Source organism: Lichenostomus cassidix, chromosome 13 (genome assembly GCF_008360975.1).
Source record: "Lichenostomus cassidix isolate B80296 chromosome 13, HeHo_3.0, whole genome shotgun sequence".
In the NCBI taxonomy this organism is placed as follows: Eukaryota; Metazoa; Chordata; class Aves; order Passeriformes; family Meliphagidae; genus Lichenostomus; species Lichenostomus cassidix.
Window position 1 is genome coordinate 18473131 of NC_139494.1, and position 25262 is coordinate 18498392.

The 25262-nt window shown below is 40.6% G+C and overlaps 1 protein-coding gene across 3 annotated transcripts in view; it reads right to left on the bottom strand.

The window, feature by feature from the left end:
* Positions 1 to 237: 237 nt before the first annotated feature.
* The window catches only part of JAKMIP2 (janus kinase and microtubule interacting protein 2), a 42412-nt gene continuing 17387 nt past the window's right edge, over positions 238 to 25262 (bottom strand). Inside the window, exons 5-22 of one of the 3 annotated variants that reach the window (XR_014854982.1) lie at positions 25105 to 25203; positions 24287 to 24433; positions 22417 to 22557; positions 21450 to 21506; positions 20006 to 20125; positions 18382 to 18510; positions 17447 to 17530; positions 17089 to 17151; positions 16822 to 16920; positions 15358 to 15456; positions 14996 to 15049; positions 14199 to 14264; positions 13294 to 13362; positions 12223 to 12300; positions 11408 to 11611; positions 10584 to 10649; positions 5766 to 9911; positions 238 to 4427 (exon numbers count right to left, since the gene is read on the bottom strand). Coding sequence is in view for 2 of the 3 variants with exons in the window: in XM_085074129.1 (XP_084930255.1) it covers positions 9861 to 9911; positions 10584 to 10649; positions 11408 to 11611; positions 12223 to 12300; positions 13294 to 13362; positions 14199 to 14264; positions 14996 to 15049; positions 15358 to 15456; positions 16822 to 16920; positions 17089 to 17151; positions 17447 to 17530; positions 18382 to 18510; positions 20006 to 20125; positions 21450 to 21506; positions 22417 to 22557; positions 24287 to 24433; positions 25105 to 25203 (1626 nt within the window). In the remaining variant the exon portion in view is untranslated. Of the gene's footprint in view, positions 9912 to 10583; positions 10650 to 11407; positions 11612 to 12222; positions 12301 to 13293; positions 13363 to 14198; positions 14265 to 14995; positions 15050 to 15357; positions 15457 to 16821; positions 16921 to 17088; positions 17152 to 17446; positions 17531 to 18381; positions 18511 to 20005; positions 20126 to 21449; positions 21507 to 22416; positions 22558 to 24286; positions 24434 to 25104; positions 25204 to 25262 lie in introns of all 3 variants that reach the window. The other 2 variants (XM_085074129.1, XM_085074130.1) reach the window with 2 other exon arrangements.

Consider the following 25262-nt stretch of genomic DNA (forward strand, 5'->3'; position numbering starts at 1 on the left):
AAATCCACCCTTGGCCCCTGCTGGGACCGCTCCCTGCCCTCCCTTTTCCTAGTGATCTCCCCAGGCCCTCGCTCACTCTTTGACATAACAGCCCACCCCGATGAACCTTCCCAACCCTTGCTGTGCCACTGCCCACCACCCCAGCTGGACCCCAGCATGTGCCTTGGTAGCTTAGCTTTAATGTGATTTCTCTGAACAGACTCCAGACATGCTGAATATCTCCATGAATGTAAAGCGTTTTTTTTTTTTAAAAATGCTGCTGTTTTATTTTTTATACAAACTAAAACACCAGAGGTCATTGAATCCTATATTAAATACATAAATTAAAAAATAACCATTCATAAAACTTTACATACAATAAGGATTCTCTCCTACACATTAATACATATAGTACAGATACATGTCCAGTGTTTATCAAAGGGTCATTCTGCCAAGAAATTTACAATTTTGTTCTGGGAGAGACACCAAAAAAATCTGGAACAAAAATTATGTATAAAACCACAGAGGTGCTGATGTAAGAGAGGGCAGGGGAAGAGAAAATCCTTTGGATCACCAGCAGCTGTGTGTCTGTTCTCTGAGCCCTGCTCCAGTCAGGAGAGCCTGGCCTGGGTAGTCCCGATGGAATGCCACAGAACTGAAAGCTTTGGGGTTCAGACGATGTTTCCCACTGAGATGAGGGTAGGGGGCTGAAACATCTACAAAATTCTCTATTGATGTCCTCCAGGCACATCAGTAAGAGAGGACGAAACCATGAGCCAGCCTGAGAACACTGCAAGAAGCACCATTTCCTACTGCAACCCCAATTACCTAAATTCATCTCACATAACCAGGCCCTCATCTGAAATGCTACAATTAAAAAAAGTCCTCCAAATCTCCCAACTTGGTCAGTGGAAAAAAAGCATGTAAAATTGTGGTCAAGCTGATTTGTACTGCCTTCTGTGGCTCATCTCCTGCTTTGGTGGGATGGATAGCTTGGAGTGCTGCTACTCCTGAACAGCCTAGAATGGATTCATGGGAGGGATTCAAGGCTGTATTTGCTGTCCTCAAAGGCCGCAGTAGATTTTTATTTTCTGGTTGGTTTTTGGGAGGGGAGGGTGGCTGCAGTGACTAATCTGAGGGAGGATTCTCAATCCTTTGCTTCAATGAACTTCAGGAACAATAGAAAGCCCAGGATTAACAGTCCAAGGACAGAGAAGGGTCCAGAAAAAGGATCAAAAAACTAGTTGCCCATGAGATGTGAAACAAAACCTGGAGGAGTGTACCAGCTGTGGCAGCTAAATAAGTCTTGATTCAGGTCCCCATACCTAGATTGAAGTATACTTTCATAAGCTATAGCAATGATTTCTATATACAATAGGGAATAGGTAGGTATATGCATATATATGTATACACGTACATATACATATATACTATATATAGATACATGTGTGTGTGTATATATATGTGTGTATATATATATACACACACACAGAGATATCAAACTCTATCAAAATTTGGATCAAAACTAGATCAAAATTTTGATCTAGCTGATAGCAGAAAGTTTGCATTAGCTCATATCAGCAAGTGCATTTTAGGCATGGCATGTGTTACACTGCAAGAAGAGTAAAGCAGTGGTGGTTCACCTCCCTGGAGGGACCTGCAATCTTTGAAAGGTTTGCAGACCCAGGTGTATTATGGTCAGACTACCACCCCCCATCCCACCCTGAGCCCTTGGGAACGCAATACCTGCATGCATATGTGTATACACACAGAAGCAAGGGAGGGAAAATTAGGCAAAAAAGAGAAATTAAGTAAGATAACATGGCTCAAGGAGTCTAAAGGATGAAGCCTGCCACAAGATCAGTCAGATTATGTTGTGAAACTGCATATTTCTATCTGTGCCATAAACCTTCTGTACAACTGCCTGAAATATATGTTTCTAGTCCTTTTTTCTAAAACCAAACCAGTGGTGGAAGTTATTGCATCATCACTGAAACAAAGTGCTGCTAATTCTTCTTCAAGAACTCAGAGCTTTAACTGCCAGCCCTAACACTTAGGAAAGCAGCCTAAAGGTGTGAAATTAACTGGTGCTGCAACAGAGGAGAAAAGAGTGAGGTGGGAAGAAGGAATAACCAGAGAAAACCCCTCCTTTTTTATAGTTAAAAAGCTGTTGTAAAGCTTCTCAGTGATCTCCAGCTGTCACAGGAGTGGGACAACTCTTCCTGGGCCCAACTCCAGAGCTTCAGGACTGAACTGCTAGCTTGTGGACAGGACATGTACATTTGGGTCAACCTTATCCAGAGTCTTCTGCTAGGGAAAAGGAATTTGAACAAAAAGCATGCCATGTACCTGCAGTCATGTGACGTATCTGCCCACAAGCTTATTTCTTAAAAAACAATTAACCAGCAAACATACAGCTTGGTGCCAGAACTCAGTAAACCACTTGGCTGAACCAGAATGCTTCAAGATGTTTTCATCCTACCATTTAAATTAATTTTTAGGAGCAGGGAAAATAAAATCACTTGCTAATGACTTCTAATCTTTGATGGAAGGCTTAACACTATCTCCTGGCACTCAACAAATAAGGATGTTAGCAGCCTTTGTGGAGAAACTGAGCCCAGGACTGCCATGCAGTTAGGTATATGGACATTTCCAATTAAAATTTATTCTGGAAAAAAAAAAGGTATCTATGAGGGGCAGGCATCCTTGATACTAGCGGAACTTCCTCCCTCCTATGGCTAAGGAACTGCTTTTGATGTGCTGTGTTGCTCTGGCAAGTGACCTCACTGCTTTGTGGCTCAGCTGCTTCACCTGTAAAAGTAAAGAGGCAACCAAAGGAGAGGCTCTTTGAAAAATGCTTTAAAAGCTTCTGATATGTGTAAGATGTTGGTACATGTGATCCCTGCTTTGAAGGAGTACGTAATGCACAAGTTGTATTCTGCTCTCAATTTTCTAGTCTGCAGTACAGAAATCCATTTCTTCCAGTTAAAATTAAAGCTCCATCGTGGAAGACACAGCCTTGCCACAGAAACCTAAATTCTGAACAGGCACGACTCTGTTCCCAGGGAAATGAAACCAGAGGCACTGAGAAGTGCACTGTCAGTCCATCAGTGAGAAAAGGGAGGGTGGGTGCAGCTGGCTGCACTGCTTCCCTCAGCACAGGACCCTTGCAGTGACTGCTGCAGGCATTATGCTCCTCAGGGATGCTTCTGACAGAGTATTGGGTGCATGAGCCTATGACCTCAGGGAGGCACCAGGGCCGGGTTCCATCCAGGCTTTGTGATTAAAGAGGTAAGTAATGCTTTGAAATGAAAACTACTCTTAGTTTCTCTTAAAACTGGAAAAATCTAAACACACTAGCAATATTTCTTATTTGTAATAAGGTTGTGTTCACAAAGTTTTTCCCCATTTTTGGTTTATGTATCATTGATCAGGAAGCCAGCAAAGTCAGTTGACAAGCTGAACCAAAACATTTTTTCCAAGCTGGGACAAAACAGTTGGAAGCTGATGCTTTGTGAATCATGTCACATGGTTAAGGGGATTAACTTTCTTCCCTCCCTTGTCCTCCAACATTTTTCTTTCTCAGAAGCTACTCTGTGGGTCCAATTCAGTGATCCTCAGTGGTTGTTCCACAGCAAAACCAAGTGTAGTCATTATTATCTCAATGGCAGTCCTTAAAGAGTATGAAAAGTATCTGGTAATAGACGGGCTGCTCTTCATGGAGGGATGGTGAAGAGAGATGAGGCTTCAACTCCAACAGAAACTCTTCTTATGCCAGACACCCTCTTCTCCGCTTCCTTGGCCAAGGCAGGTGGTGCTGTGCTATGATCTCAAGCACAAAGCATGGTGACCTGTCCTGACCATTCTGCAGTAATCCAGAGTGTTTTCTTTCCTCTCTTTCTTCCACATTGCAGCTGTTCCTGAGGTTAAAACCAAAGAGGGAGAGCAGGAGTCCCTGCAGTGAGAAAGCCACAGTTCAAATCAAGCGCTTTGTTGTCAGCATCTCTTGAGTCTCTCCTACTCTGATCTGTTCATTTTTGATCCATTTGTCAGGTGACAGGGTGATATTTAAACGACTGCCCTGCACAGCAGGGATAGATTTTTCTATTGTAACTTTGGTTCCATGCCTAAGACACACTGACTTGATCAGCTGAAAGTGGTTCCTTCCCTTTCAGTTTTTCCTAGGTGATGTAGGTTGTCAGTTTATTTTTCTTCCCCTTTTGTAATTTCAACATATAGGATTTCATTAGATGCAGCATATATCATAGCTTTAGACAGGAACTGTCAGGTAACAAATTTTGAGTGATGGCTTTAAAATACAAGGTGGTTGCAGTCTTGGCTACAGGTTGTTCATTTTCATACTTTTGAAAATAGGTGTAAACAATATTCTCTTCATCGAGGGGTGGAAGCATTTGCCTTTCTAAGACTTTTCCGTGTAGTTGGGCACTCTGGAAGTTAAAAAAAACAAACCAAAAAACATCTGTATCAGATAAGGTGTAAGTTCCTCTACCTACCTATCCCAGCTGCCAACATACAATCTATCAATCAGGAAGCTGAAAATGTCAGTTCTTACAGATACCAGTGTGAAACTGGTTTTGTCTGTCTGTATGAAAAGCATTTGTGAAAATTCTGTGTATTTTGCTAAGCCTGTCCATTAAAACCCCACAAAATGCAACCCTGTGGTGCATAGAAGTCCCCATGGCCATCTTCACATTAGTAGTATGTACAAGTTTCAATGACTCTTGAACCAAAGCTGCCTAAAATTCACCAGTAACAGGAGACATGGCAGCAGGCGATATCCTTGGGGTGTCAGAGCAAGCCTAGAATTTTGGCTAATGCAGCACTGAGGCAATGACAAATTGCTGCTGTTCTGAGAAAGCCTACCCTACCTAAGGAAAAGAACTTTGATTCTCAGGTTTGAGACCAGGAAAAAAGGCATACTTTGTCTTTGTTCTCTCAGCATTCAAGCCTACATAGTAAAATTCATTGGGTGCAAAATCCACACAGACCACAATTCCTTATGTGATCACAAATAAGTGAATATGTATGTTCACAAGCACAGAGAAAATGCAGGTAGCAAAACCCCACATAAACAGCTGTTAGAGAGCTTCTGGTCTGTATACTATGTACTGCTGCACATAGTTTCCTTTATTCGCACATGCTTGTCCTTTGTTATTTCAGTACAGTAGTGAGTCCTGTGTTCACTCTGTGTGAGAAGGAAACCAAAAAGTATCATGGGTGATCACACTGTGGGTTTCTCTCTGCTGGTTAAAAAGTTGATAAAGGATAAACTGCACCAAGGTATGAATAAAACCAAAGAACTTTTCACCATTAAGTGGCTGCCTAGGATGGGTTGGGGTTTTTGTTTGTTTTGTTAAGGATCTGTTTGAAGTCCCTTATGGTAAGGCTAAGACAGTTCACTTGCATCCAGTGAAGTAAAGCAATTTTGCAAAGATCCCCCTGACAATATATAGCTCAATAGTTGTAAGAAGAAGAAATGCTGATGGCGCACTCCCCATGCCATGCTCACCTTTGCTGAGTTAAGTCACCTGGGTAGGCAGGTGGTTTTCAATGTGAATGGGCAATACAAATCAATGTTAGTTATTCTCTCCAATTCCATGTATTCCAGCCTTGGAAAACAGGACTTTGCTAAAATGCCTCTCCATCTTGCCAACACCATTCCCAAATTTCTTCTGTCTGGAGACTTCCCCTCAGGTACTGAGGGGAGAGGATCCCATAGAGGAAAATGCAGGGGTGAAGGCAGGGGATGAGGAGCTTACCATTACTTTGTTTTTGAGGAACTGCTACAAGACTTGATGCTTTGCACCTGTGGAGTGACTGGCCTTGGTAAAACACTCTACAAGTATGCGTGCTGTGATGCTGGGCCTGCTGCAGCTGTCTTTACAGTTCAAGGGAGTTCACAGCAGTGCAGATCCTCTGGAAAAGCATTGAGTTTATATATCCCCCACACACACCTCACCCGTAAGCTTTTTCCACTTTCATAGTCAATGCCCCATTCTCTAAATCACTGTATTTCCACCACTGTCACGGCTCTTTCCTCTGTCACTCAGCTCACTGTAATCTGTCTTGTTGATCCCTGCCTGATGTTTATAAAGCCAAACATGCAAAAGTAGGAAGGGAAAGGCAAAAGAATCCTTCATCTCCTGGGTGGTTCCAGGAGTGCCCCCTACCTAGCAGGCTCTCTGGGGCTGTAAACCACATTTCAGCTCCTGTTGATGCTTCTCATCCTCTCTGTGGGGAACTGGATCCCTGTGTGCTCCGGGGACCAGCCATTATGGAGCAAAAGTGAATTGAATGAATGAAACTCATCTTGGCACTGTAATTAGACCGGCCTTCCTGGGCTCAATGAAGTAACACCAAAGGGAGTTACACCTGCTAAACCTTAGATGTTGGGTGAAACAACCAAAAAACCCATTGAAGGAGACTGGGCTGGAATGTGGGGATTTGGGGGAAGGGGCAGGGGGGGAAAGAGCATGGGGAAGGAAGCGAAGTCTTCTTGACACTAAGAGATCCATGTAAGCCCCCACCCTCCCCCCCCAATGACATCAGTCAATTGCACAGCTGGGACAGTCATGTCAGCCCTAAAGACAGCAGAGAAATGTTTACATTTTTTTGACTATTAATCCGGTTCAAGCAACACAACAGTGAGGTGTGCATCAGCTCAGTGGAGAGCAAGAGCTGAATGGGACCCAGCAGCCCATGGAGGCAGGATGACTGCAAGTGAATAATAGCAAATCTGCTAGAATTTTAGGAGAAAGATGGAGTTCTGACCTTAAACACCTCATTAGTTTTTCTAACCTGCCCACAAACTAGGCCAAAGGATGTAACTGTTATAAGCAAATGTTCATGTTGTATTTTAGATGGTCTTGACTCTTGTCCTTTTCTATGTGTGGATCTCCCCTTCCTACTTTGAAAAAGGAAAGAAATGGCTGCTCTGCAACAAAGAATGCAGTCAGCCTTTGAATACATTGCAGAGCTCACTGTGAGGTTACTCAAACACAATTTTTCTTTGCACACAGACGTGCAAATGTTACAGGGCACTGGAGGTACTTTCATAGGCTCCAAGACAAAGGGTTAATCAGCATTACTGGAATTCCAATGTCAGAATAATATGGGATTTTTTTTCTTCTGTTTTGGGAGATGCTTATTTCAAAAGATACTGCTACATACTTGCAATTCCTGAAAAGCCAAATTTCTTGTCTGTAAGGTCTGTAATTTTAAGTTTGCCTTTTTCTCTCTTCTGTGCTGGCATATCCAATCAGGCAGTCAGTCTCAGGAAGCACACACTGGCATTTTTTCCCAGGACTAGGGATTTCCTATTCTAAGTTCAATTACAGCTCAATTAGATTTTTCATATGAATCATCCTTTTCTTTTCTAATGCAAAATACGTTCTATCTATAAACAGAAATTCTTTTTTAAGCATTATTGTGAATATTTTCGTCATTTGCTTCTATTGTTGAGAGCTTTTTTAAATTTCAGGAGGAAATTATTTTCAAAACTAAAGTCTATTTAAAAATCAGGAAGACACCATTTCCTGAGGAGTTCTAATATTAATAAAAGTTTTAATTTGTACTTCTTGGGATGCATGCTCTACTGCAAAGACTTGACTGCATGTTTCATCTTAAAAGAGACAGGATTAAGAAAAACTGTTCAGTAGCTGAATGTCATGAATACATTTTTAATAAAAGTGAAGCAAACTGAGCAAAGGATGTCTTTTGAGGCACATTCTAGTTTCTTGTTCGTCTTTCACCACAGCCAATACCAGTATTAGTAAAACTAGGATGTATAAGCTTCTTGCCAATTCTGTAGCTGTACTAGAAGAGGCAAATACTCAGTAGAGAATCAATTCCATACCCACAGTGGTAGAAAATGCAGATGTAAACTGTACATACGGAAAACTCTGAAACTCTTATTGCCCAATTTTTCTCATATGCTGCACAAGGATATTATTTTAGTTGGGACAGAAACTGAAAAAGGACAACAGTATAGGCAAATGGGAAAAATTCATGCAGACAGGTTCTTGCAAAAGTCACTACCAGCTCCTGTGAGTTTTCAACGTGAACCTTAAATCCAAAAATTTTTCTATTTGGAATCTCCCTCTAGGCTGACTGCTTGTTCTGGACTCATGAATCTGCAGTACAGCAAAAGACACAGTCATATGAAGTTATTTGCCAATAATGTGTACTACGAAAATCTTGGCTTCTTAGAATTACCCTGTCCATAATTTGGTTGTTTCAGAAGAATTTCTAATTTTTTCTCCACTATGAATAAGTAAGAAACTGTAAAGTCAAATTTTCTCCAGTCACAGCCACTTAAAACATCTCACAGCTGTGCCATGCTGTATCACGGTTCTCTGAAATCCTGCAGTAGGAACACAACTAAGTATGCAGTTGTAACTTAATGTGTTTAATGATCACTGGATCAAGACAGAATGTTTTAAATAGCAGCAACTTGATAATGACATTGGCTGTTGTTTACAAGAGCTGTGATCACTGATCTGTCCACATTTCTCTAATTCTTTTTTATGGGTCATTCCCCACTCGAGCCAAGCTCCATGTATATTGCTGCCTCAGCCCATGGCAACATTCATGTTGAGGTCTGGCCAAACAAGGATGCAGTGGATTCCAGTTGATGTGGATAAATCTGAGAGTTGTCTCTGCATCAGCACAGAACTGCAAATGAAATCTTTGATCTACCTGAAATGAAGCACAAAGTAGGGGCTTTTCCTTAAAGGGAAAAGGAAAGCCCACCAAAATGGACCCATGCCACTTAATTATAATCAATACCTTGAATTATATCTGGAAACAAAGACTGAGCTGTACAAATGGTGGAAGGGAATGGCAGAACATCTTTCACACAATGCCATCTCAGCTTGTCTCAAGTGCAGAGCAAAGGCATTATTCATTGACATAGCTGAAGCCAGAGCCAAGAGAAATTTAATGGTATGGGCCTGTCCCCAAATTGGAAAATTCTGCTCCATCATTACATGTTCTTGAGACTTCAAAATAATGTTTTCTCGGCTATATTCTACTTCTGTTATCCTGAATCAAAAGAAAAATTGTCCTAGCCCAGCATCCTCACTCTGGAATTGGATAGCCACAGAGGGAAAAATGGGACCATTATAGTTGGCTGATTTATTTCCCCATCTTCACATTACTTTTTGAACTCTGAACTTTCAGCTGTTAAGTATATGGCAAAGACTTCTTTACATCCTGGGTCCTTAACTATCAATTTTTGTTTACTTTAAGCTTATCACATCATAACTGTTTGTTCTAGAGAAGACAGTGAATAGCAAGCTGTCCATCCATCCATCCATCCAGTGACAAATTTTTTAGACTTCTCCAATACCTCCTTTTAACAGTGTCACTTGCTGACCCAGAAAAGTCCTTTCATCTCTCTGTCTCTCCCCACCTGTCTCTCAGCAGCTGATCATTCTTCCTTGCTCTTCTTTGTACTGGACACAGAGCTCTACCTGTTTTAATATCCTGATCTATTTCCTGAGTGTTAGTTCAGAAATAGTGTGTATACAGTTGAGGTTATTTTAATTGTTTTCCATCTGCATCCCTTTCCAAATATCAACACTGAATTTCCCCTGCAACTCTCTTGGCTATTTCATATTGTGAAATTCCTTGCTAGCTTTTATTTTTACAATTCTTAATAGCACAATTCAGAACCAGCAACTCAGTTGTATAACAACACCCTACCGTGAATTATTACAAATTGATAACAACCTGCTGAATTTGGTGATTCCAAACATCCACAAGAACAGAAAAGGATGTGATGCTCCACTCTGTGCAAGAAGTGCTAGCTTTGGGGAAATAAATATAACAGTCTTACCTTTCCAAGAGGCACATTGACATCAAGGCCAAAGAATAAAGGCAAGAGAGAAGAACAAGAATAGAAACAAAAACTGCAGAAGAAAAATAAGATTGTGTAAAAATTAAAGGTAATGGCATTGTAAGCATCAGAATTATTTTTGCACTCTGTGGAGCAGTTAGATACACATATAGAACAATAACTATGCATTCAGAAAACATTGCTATTTCCCTAGTTACTTCCTTAAGTACCGTACCACCTCCCAGGCTTAGAAAACAGATCCCATTAATTTTGGTGATGGATTACAATTGCCACCATATTGAAAGCCTGAAGTGTAATTGTCACGTCATGATACCCCCATAGGTTGACTTAAGTCATAAAGAATATATCAAGAATAGCATGCGTAATATTTTTAAATGTATTAAAAAACAGTGCCTGCAATCCATGCTAGAAATAGCCTGGCTACATATATATATACACACACACAAACACACACACACACATATATATATATGCACATGTATACAGGTACATACACACACATACAATATCAAACATTCACCATTACATGTTTTATAATGTAATGTATTATTGTAAGATTGAAGTCTGTGTCTACTGACACAAACTGAAAAGAAAGGATAGTAGACCACCACCAAGAGGTATAGCTGATTGAGCAGAACAGAAAGGCTGTATAGTTCCAGAAAACTGGGTCGCTTCTTTCAAAACAAAGTTCATCAGCATGCTTCAGAAGCATAAAAGAACCCACCTTTTCCTCCAGATCCTTAATTTGTCTCTTTTGGATGTCAGTTTTATCTTCCAAATCTCGGATCCTCTGGAAATCAGAAAAGAAAGCATCTATGCTAAATTCTCAGTAAATTTGTTTCACTGAACAAGTAACTTAGTGTTCCAAGTGCCAAAAGCCTAGAAATCAACAAATTCATTTCCGTGGCAGGGATAATCTTGTGTCGTACTGTGACTCCATCCACTCAACCTGCCAAACCACAGTTTTACCACATATTCAACTGCTCAAAATATGATCCTGCATATATGTAACTGGATTCTCAAATGGTGGAAATTAGTATGAATGATTTATCTGTTACGCATTATCTATTTATTAATCCTGTGTTAAATAGCTGAAAAGTGTAAGATCATGGTTATAATCTTTAGAACTCTATCACGATTCATTACGATTTTCACAGTTTGATGTGTTGAAAGAGGATTTAAGTGTTATTATTAGATCTGCAATGATAAGTGTATCCAATACTATTAACATTGATTCTGTTAATATCATTCCCTAGTCCAACAACTAGGGAGGACTATTTTTATTACAAAGCTAGATCCACATGGACAGAATTCTAGATGAAAACTTCAGGCTAGAACTTTAAAACTCAAAATATGCCAAAACAACATTGTGCAAGCTAATATCACATGTGCTTGCATGCACAGAGAAGACACAAAGTATTAGACAATTCAAAAATCTAGATGCCAGGCTCCCTCCTGGCCTGGAACTTGCCTAAATTTGATCTCAGATTGTGTTCTTACACAGCAAGGCTGAATCGATACCACAGGTGTGTGGTTCCTTCTTCTTACCTGATGAGCCTGCTGGAGCAGCTCCATCCTCTCCTGAAGAATCTGGCAATCATATTCTCTGCTTTTCCTCAGCATCTGACGTCTTAGCTTTTCTACTGCTGTCCTCAGCTCTTCCTGCTGTTTTTCAGTGAGTAGTTCCCCAAACTTTATAACTGTTTCTTGCTGCAAAGCATTGTACAAGGTGGCTTCAAGCTCCTGGATCCTCTGGTTGATGCAATACCAAAAGTCAGAGATGAAATATGGTTTAAACCACATTGGGATCTAGGGGGTTGATGGCAGATTCAGACCCCTGCATGAGAGGTGGTCCCTGTGCTCAAGTGTGCAAAAATATGAAAAACGGAACTCAGAAAATGGTTCTGTGCTATGAAAAAAGGGTATGAACTTTTATTTTAAAAATATTTTAATATTAATTTTCACTGAAATCCTTCACTTTTATTCTTTTTATGGAGTTACAGAGATGGAGTTAGAGAGAATTTTTATATCTATTTTAAGTGCAAAATATTTCACCAATTCTAAAATTTCAGCCTATTGCGCTAAAAAACTCCAGTTGGACAAGCTGGTATTAATGAGCAGTATCTGCCCTTAACACACAAGAGTTTCAGACTTCAGGAGGTGTGCCTTTTTATGACATGAAAAGGCAAGATACTGTGTTGAAGCTATGCAGATTGCATGCTAGTACATCAGAAGAATGAGGAAAAAACAAATTTAAAAAGCCCCCACACTAAGAAAAAAAATGTATCTTCCTGATTCAACAAGAGTTCGTGTGCTATCACAGAGCTGGCCAGTATGTGCTGCAGTATTTCCTTAGTACATACCATGTACGCTTGGTCAAGAGCTTGCTTCCTGTAGTCTAATTCTTCCTCCAAATAACCTTTTATTTTGCAAAATTGCTCCTACAGTGAAGGATCATTTGGACAGAAAAACAAATTAGTTACTCCAAATACTTTAATATGTTTTATCAAATCATTTACAGGTATCTAATTCAGCGGGACAAGGAGACTGGTTTTCAACTGATGCTCTGCAAGGTTATTAGTATCTGACTCGGCTAGAAAAGAAGGAAGGGCAAATAGCTGTAGATTGCTCTTGTATGTGAGTACATCTGATCTACATGGAACTAAATCCATCCTCTCTGTTGGCTTCAGTGGTATTGCTTGGCATTTCAGTAGTGAAGTTTAGGGTGTTCTGTGTAATTGTTCTAAAGGTACCTTCACTGGCATCAGGAATGACTCCTTTCTCTTACTTTGGAAAATGTGTAAAGTGCACTAAACTAAACAGGAACTAACCAGATATTCACATTCCCATTACTTGGGGGCAGCTGCTTTGCTTTAGTTTCTCAGTGCATCTTAAGCTGAATAGACTTAAGTACAGACGTATCACAGAAACAGAACACAAGCCACTACAGTTGTCGAATTCTTGTAGTTATCTTGTTCATCTTGTAGGCTACTGCAATTAACTAGAACAAGAACAGGGTAAGGTACTATCTTTACTTAAGATGTAATGAAAGTGAACAGTGTTATAATTCAGTAATTTCTCACATGCTGGTCCTGAATAAAATGCAACACAACAGCTGATGTTTAGACTGTGAATCTTATGAGTGCCTGCATCTCTGAAAATTGTTGAGAAACCTTTGAGCCCTCTGTACTTATTAATAAACAGTCACCCTAACAGAAAGACAGAGCAAATTTTCAAACTTTTACTGTTTCTCTCTCTGTTATTCTGATGTTCCATGTGAACTGGACCAGGAACAACTTTATGGATTCACCAATAATCAGAGAAAGGCTGCGTAGTTAATTTTAAAATAAACTTTCCTAGTTATCTTTTGGTACATCAAGTAAGTGTGACACAATCAGTGTCCCTAAAATATGTAATAAGGAAAGTTTTCTTACCATATCACTTTCCAGTTCCATCATTTTCTGATGCAGAGCAGCTTCAGCTCCCTCAATCTGCTGGATCCACTGGGGGGAGGACAATGAGAGCTGTAACCTGCTGTGTTTTCTAGCACACAAGCAGTGGCAAGTGGGATACCTACAGCATCTTGCTAGTCTGTTTATAGCAGCCTATTGCTAGTGCTGGGCTCATCTTAAGCTGTCTGTGACAGATGCAGCCATGATGTCTGCAGGGAGCATTTGGCAGGGAAGCAGCAAGAGGATTACCATCGCTGGGTTGCTGGAAGCTGGAAAAGCACATGCTCTTGGATTGACAAGGAACCCATTTCATCCCATGGATAAAAGCCCACAATGGGGCTATAGCATCTCAAAAATAGCTTAGCTGGCTATACGGCAATTCTGTTTGCAGAGGAGGCATTGTTGAGCAGAGTCCTTGGAAGCTGTCATGTTGAAAAAACTGTGTGCTGCATTTGAGCCTCAGAAAGCAATTTTAACCAACTCCCACCTTCTTGTTAATTTTTGAAACAAGGAATGTAGACACATACTTTCAGTGAAATTTTGGCATACAGATACATTTGGAAGCTTTAGAAATCAGAACTATAAATCCCAAACTTTATCTTATTAAGGCTTAAATTTCTGATGATTTCTCACTGTTTTCAATTTCAAGTTCTGGTTTGTATTATTTTTGCATTTGTAGTTGTTTCTACTTCACAGCTTGGGCCAGCTCAGTTTGGTACTTTTGCGGCTTTAGCAAAGTGTTTGGGACTGTGCTGGCACAGTTCACTTTATGTGAGGAATCACTTCCAACACTAGGAAGTTTAACAATATTGATGACAACAACAAGACAGAAAATGTGTTAGATGAGGCTTTAGATAATGAATGAGAAAAGCAAGCACAAAATTTACCTTTTCAGCCAAGGACAATACTGTGGAAGCCTGAATTATGGCCACTTGTTCTTCATTCCTTAAATTCTGTGAAGAGAAAGAGAGAAAAGAAGAAAATTGGCAGTACTTTATTGCATAAATAAAGACAATCCAGTCTGCAGACCAGGTCCACAGTTTTCAGAGGATCCCTGTAGTATTGAGTATTCTGTTTCCACTGAAGCATTTAGAGTCTGTTAACATATTTAGAAGACCACTACTTTTGCCTTTCTACGTGATATGGACTAACTGTATGTCTTCACTCCATTACATCCTAAGAGAAATGTAAACTAAAATTAGACCCATTTGTTTGTCTTCATGATAGTTTTACAAAGCTGAATTTCTATCAAAGCCTTCGTAAAAATAGTGCTGATTTACATTAGCACATGAACAGACAATAATGATCCTTTGTTTTTATTTCTTATAACCATTTTAAAGACAAATCTAATGTTGGCAAGAGATACATGCTCTCTTCTATGTGGGCAGCTATGCCCTCTTAGAAAGCCACAGGAAATCTGGTAATTTTTTCCTATTTATGAAACTGTTTGAAGGAATCCTAATCCTGACGAAGAGTGCCAAACTAATTCACGTGTTTTCCTGAGTGAATGGGGTGTAGTCGGGCCCAGTTCTAAATATCAGACTGGACATTTTTCCCAGTCTGCTAAACCAGATGTAAAAGATGCATAATTTAACAAGTATAAACAGTCATAATTATATATATCACTTACTGTACTGTACAAAATGCAGCTTGTAAAGAGAAAATATCTCCCATTTCAACTTACCCCATTATCACCTAGGATGTCTAACTGCTTTATGAGGTCTGGGATGCTGACATCCTACAAAGAGAGAATAAGGTAAAGGCATAGCATGCATCTTTTATCATGGCTACAATATCCACCTAGCCTATGAACCATATAGAAATCAGCCATTTTGTTTTATCCTATGGAAATGCATCACACATTGCTTTCAGTTGCCTTTGAACCAGATTTTACCATTCGGGCGATAATTTTGAGTATAACTGAACTGTGTCGGCCACTACACTCTTACATTAGGCTGAAGTTTAGAGGAGTTATTATTACTGGGTTATATGGGCAGCACCGATCACTCCTGTAGGGAGAAGCACTGCCTTAGAAAACTGACCTACCTTAACCCCTTCCTTCATGCAGTAGATCTGTAGAGCACTCACACCATCTGAGAATGGGTGAATCTGGAGATTAAATGGTGGGGACCGCCTCTCTCTTTCCTGCAAATAAATTGAAAAGATGCTAGAGAATGTATTAGAATAAAGGAGATATACACAGAAAATGCCATAGCTGCTGTTTATATCATGCTTTGCAAAGCCAAGCTCTTCATTTTACAAGTCAAGAAAATAAACATCTAGACTTAGTCTGAAAAAGTGAGCCAAATGGGACAAGATCCTAAACCCAAGGTAACTGTTCAAAACAGATTATTTGATAAATTATGTCAATTTGCAAATTGTCTGTGGAAAGGCTATCACCCAGCTAAGATTCAAGTGATTTGCTTTATGAAGTGTTGAACAATTATATATTGTTGTAAATACTCCCTTTAGAAACACTTGTTTGACTTTAGACTGTTGGGAGACTTGGATTACACATTTTCCTCATGCTGGTATGCTGTACGTTCTGACATCTGTGCAAAACAATGTGTTCAAAAAAACCCATCAACTCAGCTATTTATACACCTTTATTGCCTAAAATTTACAAATATTTGTCCAGTTTTAAAGAACCAGAGACAAAACCAAAAATTTGAAGACACTACTTCTCATTCCTTTCATGTACTCAGGCAAGCACAGAAGTCAAGATAAAACTTTACTTTCACACACATTTTTGGTTTATGAATATGTAATTCACTTGATCAGTTCAGCTTCCTACCACATGGAAACACAGCTGTCAGGTAAAACTGTGGGACAGTTCAATAAATAAGAGGCAAATCTGACACAACACTAAATTATGAGACCCAGGAAAGGCTCTGTGTGGCAAATGTATTTGGCCTTGGACAGCAACTGAAAAGAACATGTGAAAAATAAACCAGCTTATACCGGGTAAAAGAGCAGGTGAAGTTTTGGTTAGCTGGCGCTCCAAAGTCTGTAATTAGAGGTAGTCTGGGAAGAGGAAGCTTGAGGTCCCCCAGAGGCTTCTGGAGCTCCTGCATCTATGTCCCGTGTCACCTGAGAGCCTTTTTGTACACACTGCAGGTCATGCAAGAGCTGCTCAACAGCAAATGTGTTCAGAACCCGCAAAAGAAGGAACAGCATTTGCACATGGGCAGACAGGCTTCTCCAAGTATGAAAAAAATCCTGCCCACAGGTGTGGTAACTAAGAGCCACACTCATGTTAATCAGCCAAGCCTACCTGTGCACACTTGCCACCTGGTTCAGCTTGAGGTGAACCAGTTGGGTATGGAACTTACTATTTCCAGGGTATTAGAACGGACATACTTCAGCTCAAAATTAAACATTCTGGGCCTGATTTGTTACTTTGTTTTATTGCTACAACACTTGTGAAAACCTTTGATTAAAGCTGGTGTCCAGTGCAAGTGCACTCATTTAATTTTCTACCAGGTCTACTGTAAGAAGCACATCCATCACCTCCAGCTCAAGGTTGCGGAACTCCAGCAGCTCGTTCTGGTCTCGGGCATCCTGCAGCTCCTGTTGCAGACGGTTATTTTCTGCTTCCAGTTTCTCTATCTAACAGAAATATGTAAAATCATGGTCTGTGTGACTGTTACAATAAACAGTAAGTATCTGCTGAGTAGTAGTTGAGGTAGCCTAGGCTGTGCAAAATCTAAACCCTAGAGATGTCTCACAGGACCTAGATAACCCTTCAGAGTGAACGTGCAAATCTTTTGAACATACCTTGTCTAAAAGCTCTTGGTTCCTCTTAATGAAAAGCTGCTTGTCTTCCACCCAGTGTGAGTCCTATTGGATGAAGCAGTACTGTTACAGAACAATCAAATTCCATGAGGCTGGACACATTTATTGAAAATTTGAGCCACAATATTCAGGCTTTAAAATCCTACAGGAACAAGCTGTCTTTTACAGAACTACAGTTTACCAAGCTGTAGCAAGACTTCTGAACTTGCTAGATTTGCCTGTTTACTGACTGGCAACATTACATCTCATTGAAGTTTATACTAAAATTGTGCTAGGTATTTTGTAAGCAGAGAAGGTAAGATACAAAATAGGAGGAAAAAACCACACAAGTATAACTTACCTGCCCTTTCTGAGCCAAAGTTTTCTCCAGGTCTTCTATTTTGGCTTTATACCTCTGGACTTCAGCTTGAAGTTGCTCCTGAGCCTGTTGAAGTCAGGCACCGCATTAGAGAGTAACAAAACCAGCAATGTGACTGGTATCAAAAGGAAACCAAAACCCACAGAGCCTGGCTTCATGCTGTCAGTTCCACTGAGTGAGCAACCATTAGAAAGATTCTGACTCAGTGATGTTTTGTGCTACCCCTCTCTACTCAAAGACCCTAGTAAGGGGCAATCCCTGAATTTAAAAAAAAAGTGCTTAACAGATGGGAGTGGCAAAAGATAGTGAGAAGAGGAAATTTTAACTGCCAGGGGAGTCTTCAAGAGCTGACTCAACAAAGTACTAAACAAACTGATATGATCTCACAGCTGACTGCTTTGTGCAGGAATTTGGGCTGGAGACTGGCTGAGGTGCTTTCCAGCCTGAATGATTCTAGAATTTTATTAGACGGACAACATTTTTAGCCTGTGTCACATTAAAATTTGAATGCAATTTGCATTTCTCTGTTAGAAACATTCAGGTGCTCCTAAAGTTGGTGCAATGTGTGCCTTTGTGAAAACCCACAGGCCTTCATTTACCTTTAAAACCTAACCCCATCACACCTAGACAAATGATGAGAAAACCCTTGTGATTCTGTGTCAGGCTGCTGAGTTGTCTGCTTTGGCATGCCTACCTAACTGCAGAGTTTTCAGGTTCAGGTGGAGGACAGCTTCTTGTAAACTGAGAGATTATGTCCATTCTTAATTGTCACTCTCTTTAAAAATGTACTCAGCAAATGAGTGGACATTTCTCAGTGTTATGGATACTGTATGTAGCTCGTTCTCTTGTATATCCCTTTGAGGGGGTTGAATGTCCTGAAAGCAATGAAATACTGTTACTCTCAAACAAATACTGACCCTGGCTTCTCTTTCAGCATCTATGACCCCTCCTGTTTGTTCCTGCAGCAGTGCATACGCTCTCTGCAGGGCCTGGTACTCCTTTGTCAGCTGTCGAAACCGTAGCTCTGACTCTTCTGCTGCTAAACCCTGAAGAATAAGAAGGGACATGTCTAAGCCATGGAGAGCAAAGCACTGTCAAAGCAAAGAGTGCAAACATGATTTGCTAGGCACAGTAGTCAGTTTTCAGGCCTTGGTTCAAACAGCTTTCTGGATCACACTGAGCTTGCTGTGATATGAAATTTTAAAAATGGGGAAATTATACAACATTTGTATCACTGAATCAGCTGAGTTGTAAGGAACCCACAAGGACCCCTGAGTCCAATTTCTGGCCCTGCAAAGCACAATCCCCAAGAATCACTGAGAGTGTTGTCTGAATACTTCTTGAACTCTGTCAGGCTTGGTGCTGTAACCTCTTCCCTGGGGAGACCATTCCAGTGCCCAAACACTCTTTGGGTGAAGAACCTTTTTTCTTATATCCAGTCTAAAACTCCCGACACAACTTCAGGCCATTTCCTCGGGTCTCGTCACTGGTCACCACAGATATCAGTGTCTGCCCCTCCTCTTTCCCTCATAAGGAAGTTATAGACTGCAATGAGGTCTTACCTCAATCTCCTCTTCTCCAGGCTAAACAGACCAAGTGACCTCAGTCACTCCTCATAAGGCTTCCCCTCAAAGCCCTTCACCATCTTTGCTGCCCTCCTTTGAACACTCTATAATAATTTAATACTTTTCTTATATTGTGGCACCCAAAGCTGCACACAATATTCAAGGTGAGGCCACCCCAGTGCAGAGCACAGTGCAACAACCACTTCGACTGGCTGGTGATGCTGGGCCTGATGCTCCCCAGGACATGGGTGGGTCCGTGGCTTCCAGGGCACTGCTGACTCATATTCAACTTTCTGGAAAGGAACCCCTGGTCCCTTTCCATGTGCCTTCCAGCATCTCATTCCCCTGTCAGTCTGTGGATCCATGATGCTCCATCCCAGGAGCAGAATCTGGCAGTTTTCCCTTGTTGAACTTCATCTGGTTGGCGATGACCCAGCCCTCTGATTTGTCAAGGTCTCTCTGCAGGGCTCCCTGCCTTCAAGGGAATCAACAGCTCCTCCCTGTTTTGGATTGTCTGAGAACTTGCTCAGTATCCCTTCCAGTCCTGCGTCCAAGTAATTTATGATGTTATTGAAGTGCACAGGGCCTAAGACGGAGCCCTGCAAAACCCCACTAGTAACAGGTCACCAGTATGATGTCATCCCACTCACTATAACCCTTTGGTATATCTTTAAGCTAAAAGAAATGTGATAGGTTTGTTTCCTTAAAAGGGGAAAGGAGAAAATACCACCTCAAATTGCAGTGTAATCATAGCTGTAGACTGTACAGACTAGATTGTGGAAGAAATTCTCAGCATTTTAGTACATGAGTAACCAAAATTAAGGTTCGACTTAAGAAGTACTTATCACTCATGTATGTACTATATGTATAGTATGTACTATAAAAACCAAAGTGTTCTTGAGAGCCTGACCACTTGTTTTGAAAGTCATAGTCTGCTGAAAACTTGTACTTGTCTGTAGAAAGTCTCAGATCTTACCTCATCCAGATCATCATCTGGGGTTGCTGGTGTCCTGTCTGTTCTGTATGAGGCCACAGAGGATGTTTCAGAGTCCATGGAATCATCATCATACCCAAAAACTGTATCCACCACATGTCTCTATAGAAGGAAAAACATGATTTCTGACCCCTGATGAAAACTCGTAGCATGAGTCTTGGAGAGGAGCAAAGGGGGGAGTTGCTAGTTACTTAAAAGACAAGCCGTGAAAAACAAGCAGTGGGCTACCCCTGTAATTACCCTCTTCAAACAAACTCAAAGGAAACCCATTGGAGACCAGGCCTTGTGATGGTGGAGAGGAAGTTTGTTGATTAATTTTTCTGAGGATTTGTCTAAGTGGAAAACAATGTGAGCAGTAACATGCTGAAGGAGAAGCCTCTGCCCTTGCAGGAAGGCAGGCAAATTGTTTGTTAACTGCAAAGCTCTTCAGAAGACCCCTATCAACATGGAGACAAACCTGGAGTTTGAATCACACAAAACACATCTACCAGAGATGCCAATTAGCTTTTACATATATTATAATTTTTGCTCATTGTGTTGTCAAGTGAAGACAATTGACACATTCTCTGATGTTATAATCTCTGGCTTAGAAATAAAATTTACTGATGAAAATACTATTTGGTCTTTGTCTTCCAGTTGTGTCTGCTGTGTACTGCTTCATAACCCACACAGAAACAATGTGATGACACAGCAAGGATTACTGGTCTGAAATTCTCAGTGTATAGACAGTTTTGCATTACTTTCACAGAACATGGCTGATGTCCTTGGAGGACCAAGAGCAACCAAGCAACTGGTATTTCCACTTTTTGGAGGTGGGACATGAATGTTGCGAAGTCATGCTTCACATCTAGCTGATAAAGAAGCTATGTGAACCACTACTAAGTACTCAGCTCCAAAATTGTTGTAAATTATACCAGTTTTGGACTTAACACAATCGAAGGTGATTCAAAAGTTAGTCAAAGGCATGTGGAAGTGAGCAGGAAAGAATGACACAGTATCTCAGGCTTTCCACTTGAAGAATAGAGATGCACAAGGATTTGGCTTTAGCCCATATGTGCAGTGAAAAATAGATAGCAGAAAATAGATGGGAAAGTCTCTGGAAATGTAAATATCTCTCAGCATAACAGATAACATACCCTGAGACCAATATTTATAGAAACCAAATGGAAGGACAATTATTACTATTTTGGATGGGGAAGGGGGGGGGCAGAGCCCCATTTTGCTGAATATAAAATAGCTCTGCACCCCTAATTGAATTTCAAAGTGGATTTAAAAAGCTCTCCTAAAGTAACTAAGGAATTTATAAACCTGATCACTAAAGCAGATTGTTACAATCCACAGAGCTCTCTTTAATCAGATTGCTAAAGTGCATTTTCCTGCAGAGCCTACTTGAACTTTATAAACAGAAAACAATTTTTCATCTTACCTTAATTGGCTTTGAGCTCCTTTTATGCTTTCTGCGACGAATGAGTTTCTCCCTGTCCTGGAAAATAAGATTAAAAAGTTACTCTCTCTTCTCTTCTTTGCAGCTGTAGAGGGCCAAATCTACAGCTGCAAAGGAAATAAATAATAGAAGTTCCAGTGACTCTCTCCATATTTTCAAACAGGAATCGGATTCCAGGTAGGAGGGAGGATTCATATCCAAATCTGTATGTGTGTCAGCTGAAAATCACCTGAAAAAAGCCCTTGTGCAGTTGCCTTGAGCAGCTGTCAAACAACAGGAGCTGATGGACTGCCCTCTAAAATCACTGGGAGGCCTGGTGCACGAGACTGGTTTGGGCATTGTATGAGGGGCTGTCTGCCTTCCCTGACGATGAGATTTTGCCTCTGTTTCAAAGTCATTAAATGATGGGAGTGTTGCTCTCACCACTCCTAGCAATGATGTTTCAGATGAGACAACAGCTTGTTTTGGAGCCTTTCTCCTTCTCCTCAATATCATAATGCAAAGTCAGCTGACAAAGGAGCTGTCAGCATTAAATGACAGAAAACTGGAAACTCACTGTAGAGCTGTACATGCTTTTCCAGCACATGACATGACACTGTGGGCCAGCCACTTGTTAAGGAAACTTCCTAAGCATGACTTAGTTATATCGGTATAACACCTTGGCACAGCCCTGCCTTGTGAACATGTTGGTACCTTCCCAAGTTCCACAATTCTTAGTCACCATTCCTTTCTGGAGCTCAATTCACAATGTTATGCTTTGAGTTGTAGGGGCTGATACTGCACTAGAAATTCAGATAAACTGCAGACATGCACACATACATCTAAATATCTGCAGATATTAAAAGTAGGTAAGGTTTTAATACTCAGACCTCTAGTTATTATAAGAAATACTGCCAGTGGTGAACTGTACACAGCAATCATTCCTAGTTTCCTGGTGCTCTGGACATACCCTTGTTAACTCATCAATTATGTTCTGCTGTTCTATGACCTGAAGCTTTAAAAATTCAGTTTCTTGTTCCTCATTAGCCTGATCCAGGTCATTGAGAGATCTTAATTTCTTTAGAGGAGGATGTGATGTTATTTTTTCTCTCTGTGGTAAGAAGAAAAGATAGATAAAGTAAGATTCAGCAACTGAAAGACCACCTTTCAGTTAAAAACTAAACATTATCTTTCATTTAAGCTGTACAGACCTTTAAATATGCTTCAGCTACAACATTTTTTATTAATTTGTATCAGCACTTCTTAACAATAAAAGTAGCACAGCAAGGCTGAGCTCTTCAACCAGAACAACAAAGCTCTATTTATTTACCATGTGGCAATACAGCCTTTACAGCACTTAAAGGTCACATACCATAGCACTTTCTTGGCCATGCATCAAGATGCCCCCACATCTGGCTAATAGACTTGAACCTGTCCAGTGGGTAGGCAAATAGTATCTACTCTCCTGACGCCATGTCTTTACTGATATTCAATGTAGGGCCACACACACTGAGGAAATGGACATGCTTTACACATGTGAAAGACATGCATCTAGTCAGACAAGGAGGAAAGGCAAAAACTGTGGTAACAGATCTATTTTAACCACAAGTCAATACCCTGCATGCTCCTGAGCATATGTGGGAAAAGAAATGGCTACAACCTGTGAGAATTACTTCAGCCACCCACAGCTAGTTAACTGTCATTATTTGGGCATCCATAGTGTTAAGAGCAGATGTCAGGGAGCTAACTTAGAACATATATGCTGCCCACTGATGCCTAATGCATGCAGATTCTCAAGTCCTTTCTCTTTGCTGTGCAAGACCCCAAGGACCATGATCTGCACTACCGCAGCTGCGGCAGAATAATTCTCTGCCATGACACCTGCAGTAAGTTTATCTGCCTTCTAGGCACAGGTAAATTGCAGAGTCTTAAAGTGGATTAACCTTGTAACACTAAAGTCTTTTTCCTAAGAGACAAGAAAGTGAATCTGATCATCTCAGCCTAATCACCAGGAAAGCTGCTCCCATTGCAGGGCACTTAGCCTCCTCAGGACAGCGGCTCCTACAAATCAGGGAAAGGTCCATGAACACCATTAGCAGGGGAAGTTGTCTCAGCCTGTCAGCTTACATCTGGCAACCCAGAACATACACCTCCTTTTTCATTAATGCCAAAGCAACATCAGTGCATGTGTAAGAATACAGGACACGGATGCTCACTGAAGGCAGTCCCATCTGAAGGCTATGCAGACATAACTGCTTTGACCCCACTTTATATAGACCCGACATGGGAAATCTACAGCTCTAACCAAATTTAAACAGCACCATTCTCCCTTTCCCATATCCATCTACCATGTGTATGTTTCATGGAAAGATTCCATGCATTTAGTGCCATACCAGAACTTCAGTTTCTCATCATCACCTCTAAAAGAACGCGTACCTGATGCAAGAACATCATGCTGGCTAAAAACACCACTCTTAACAGCTTCCTTTTTGAGTTCCAGATGAAAAATAGCATAGTAGGACGTGCCTCAATTATACAACATTTTTTTTCCTTTTTCTTTTTTAAACAATTGAAATTCAATATTCCAAGTTTCAGGCTAGAATTAAAGACTGCAATTATGCATTCATGTAAATATGTTGCCCATGTATGCGTAATAGACAATGTTATGGTATGTACGTCTATAACAATACAGACCTAACCATGGCCCTATCAAAGCAATAGTATTACACATTGCATACAACACATAGTCTCTATTTATATACATCATGCACTATGCAGATGTGGCCACCAGCACACCCATAGATCATACAGTAATCCTCATTTTGTTCTTCAGTACCAACCATTTCTATATTTTCTTTAGTGACTGCTTTGAGTTTATCTTCCATGCGCTGCAAAGACTGCATAAGTTCATCATTTCTCTTCGTGAGGCACTTGTTCTTTTCCAGAAGAGGTTTACATTGTTTCTCAGCTTCTCGGACACGCTTCAACTGGATTAATAATAGCAATTAATAATTCTCATGAGAGACAAGTGAATATAACTGTAATTTGCAATCTTGACATCTATTTTGTGATTATGACATAAAGAACATTCAAGCCAGCTAAACTGATATGAAAGGAGTGCATTAAGATTTCTAGCTCAGGAATAAAAAAAAACATTAAGAGTTGAACACATCACCCTTATCCTTAAGCAGAAAAGTAGGAATATAAACAGGTTAAATAGCCAGAGTCCTGATTCAACACAGAGGTATCAGAAAAAGTGATCAATTCACCGTTGCCAATTCTTCCTAGACCTGGTACTTAACTATTTTCAACCTGGTCAAATACTGGACTACAGATCTTATAGACATTATTTCATTTACAAGGTAATTCTCACCATACGCTGTTGTATGCTCAAAAGGTCAAGGAGGGAACAAAAGCATTCATACAGAATCCTACAAGCCTTGCTGCCTAGACCTCTGCTGTGACTGTATATGCACGTAACTTCAATGAAATTATTATTTAATTCCAGGATAAGAAGTCTTCCTGAGCCTCTTGAGTGATGGGCCTGATGGATCAACAAGGGATATTCATCACCAGCTTCATCCTTGGATCCTCCCCCTCTTTGCCTTTCCCCATGGCTCTCAACCTCCTCTGTCTGCCAGTGCAAAAGCTCACATACCAGTTCGTTTCGTTCATCAACAAGCAACGTGTTCCTGTCTTCCAGCTTCCGTATTGTGGCATTCAGCTCTGCTATCCTCTTCTGGTTTCTGCGCAAGTCCTGTGCATGGGCAACAGTGTGAGACAGTTACTGATTCTCTTTAAAATAATGCTTGGGAA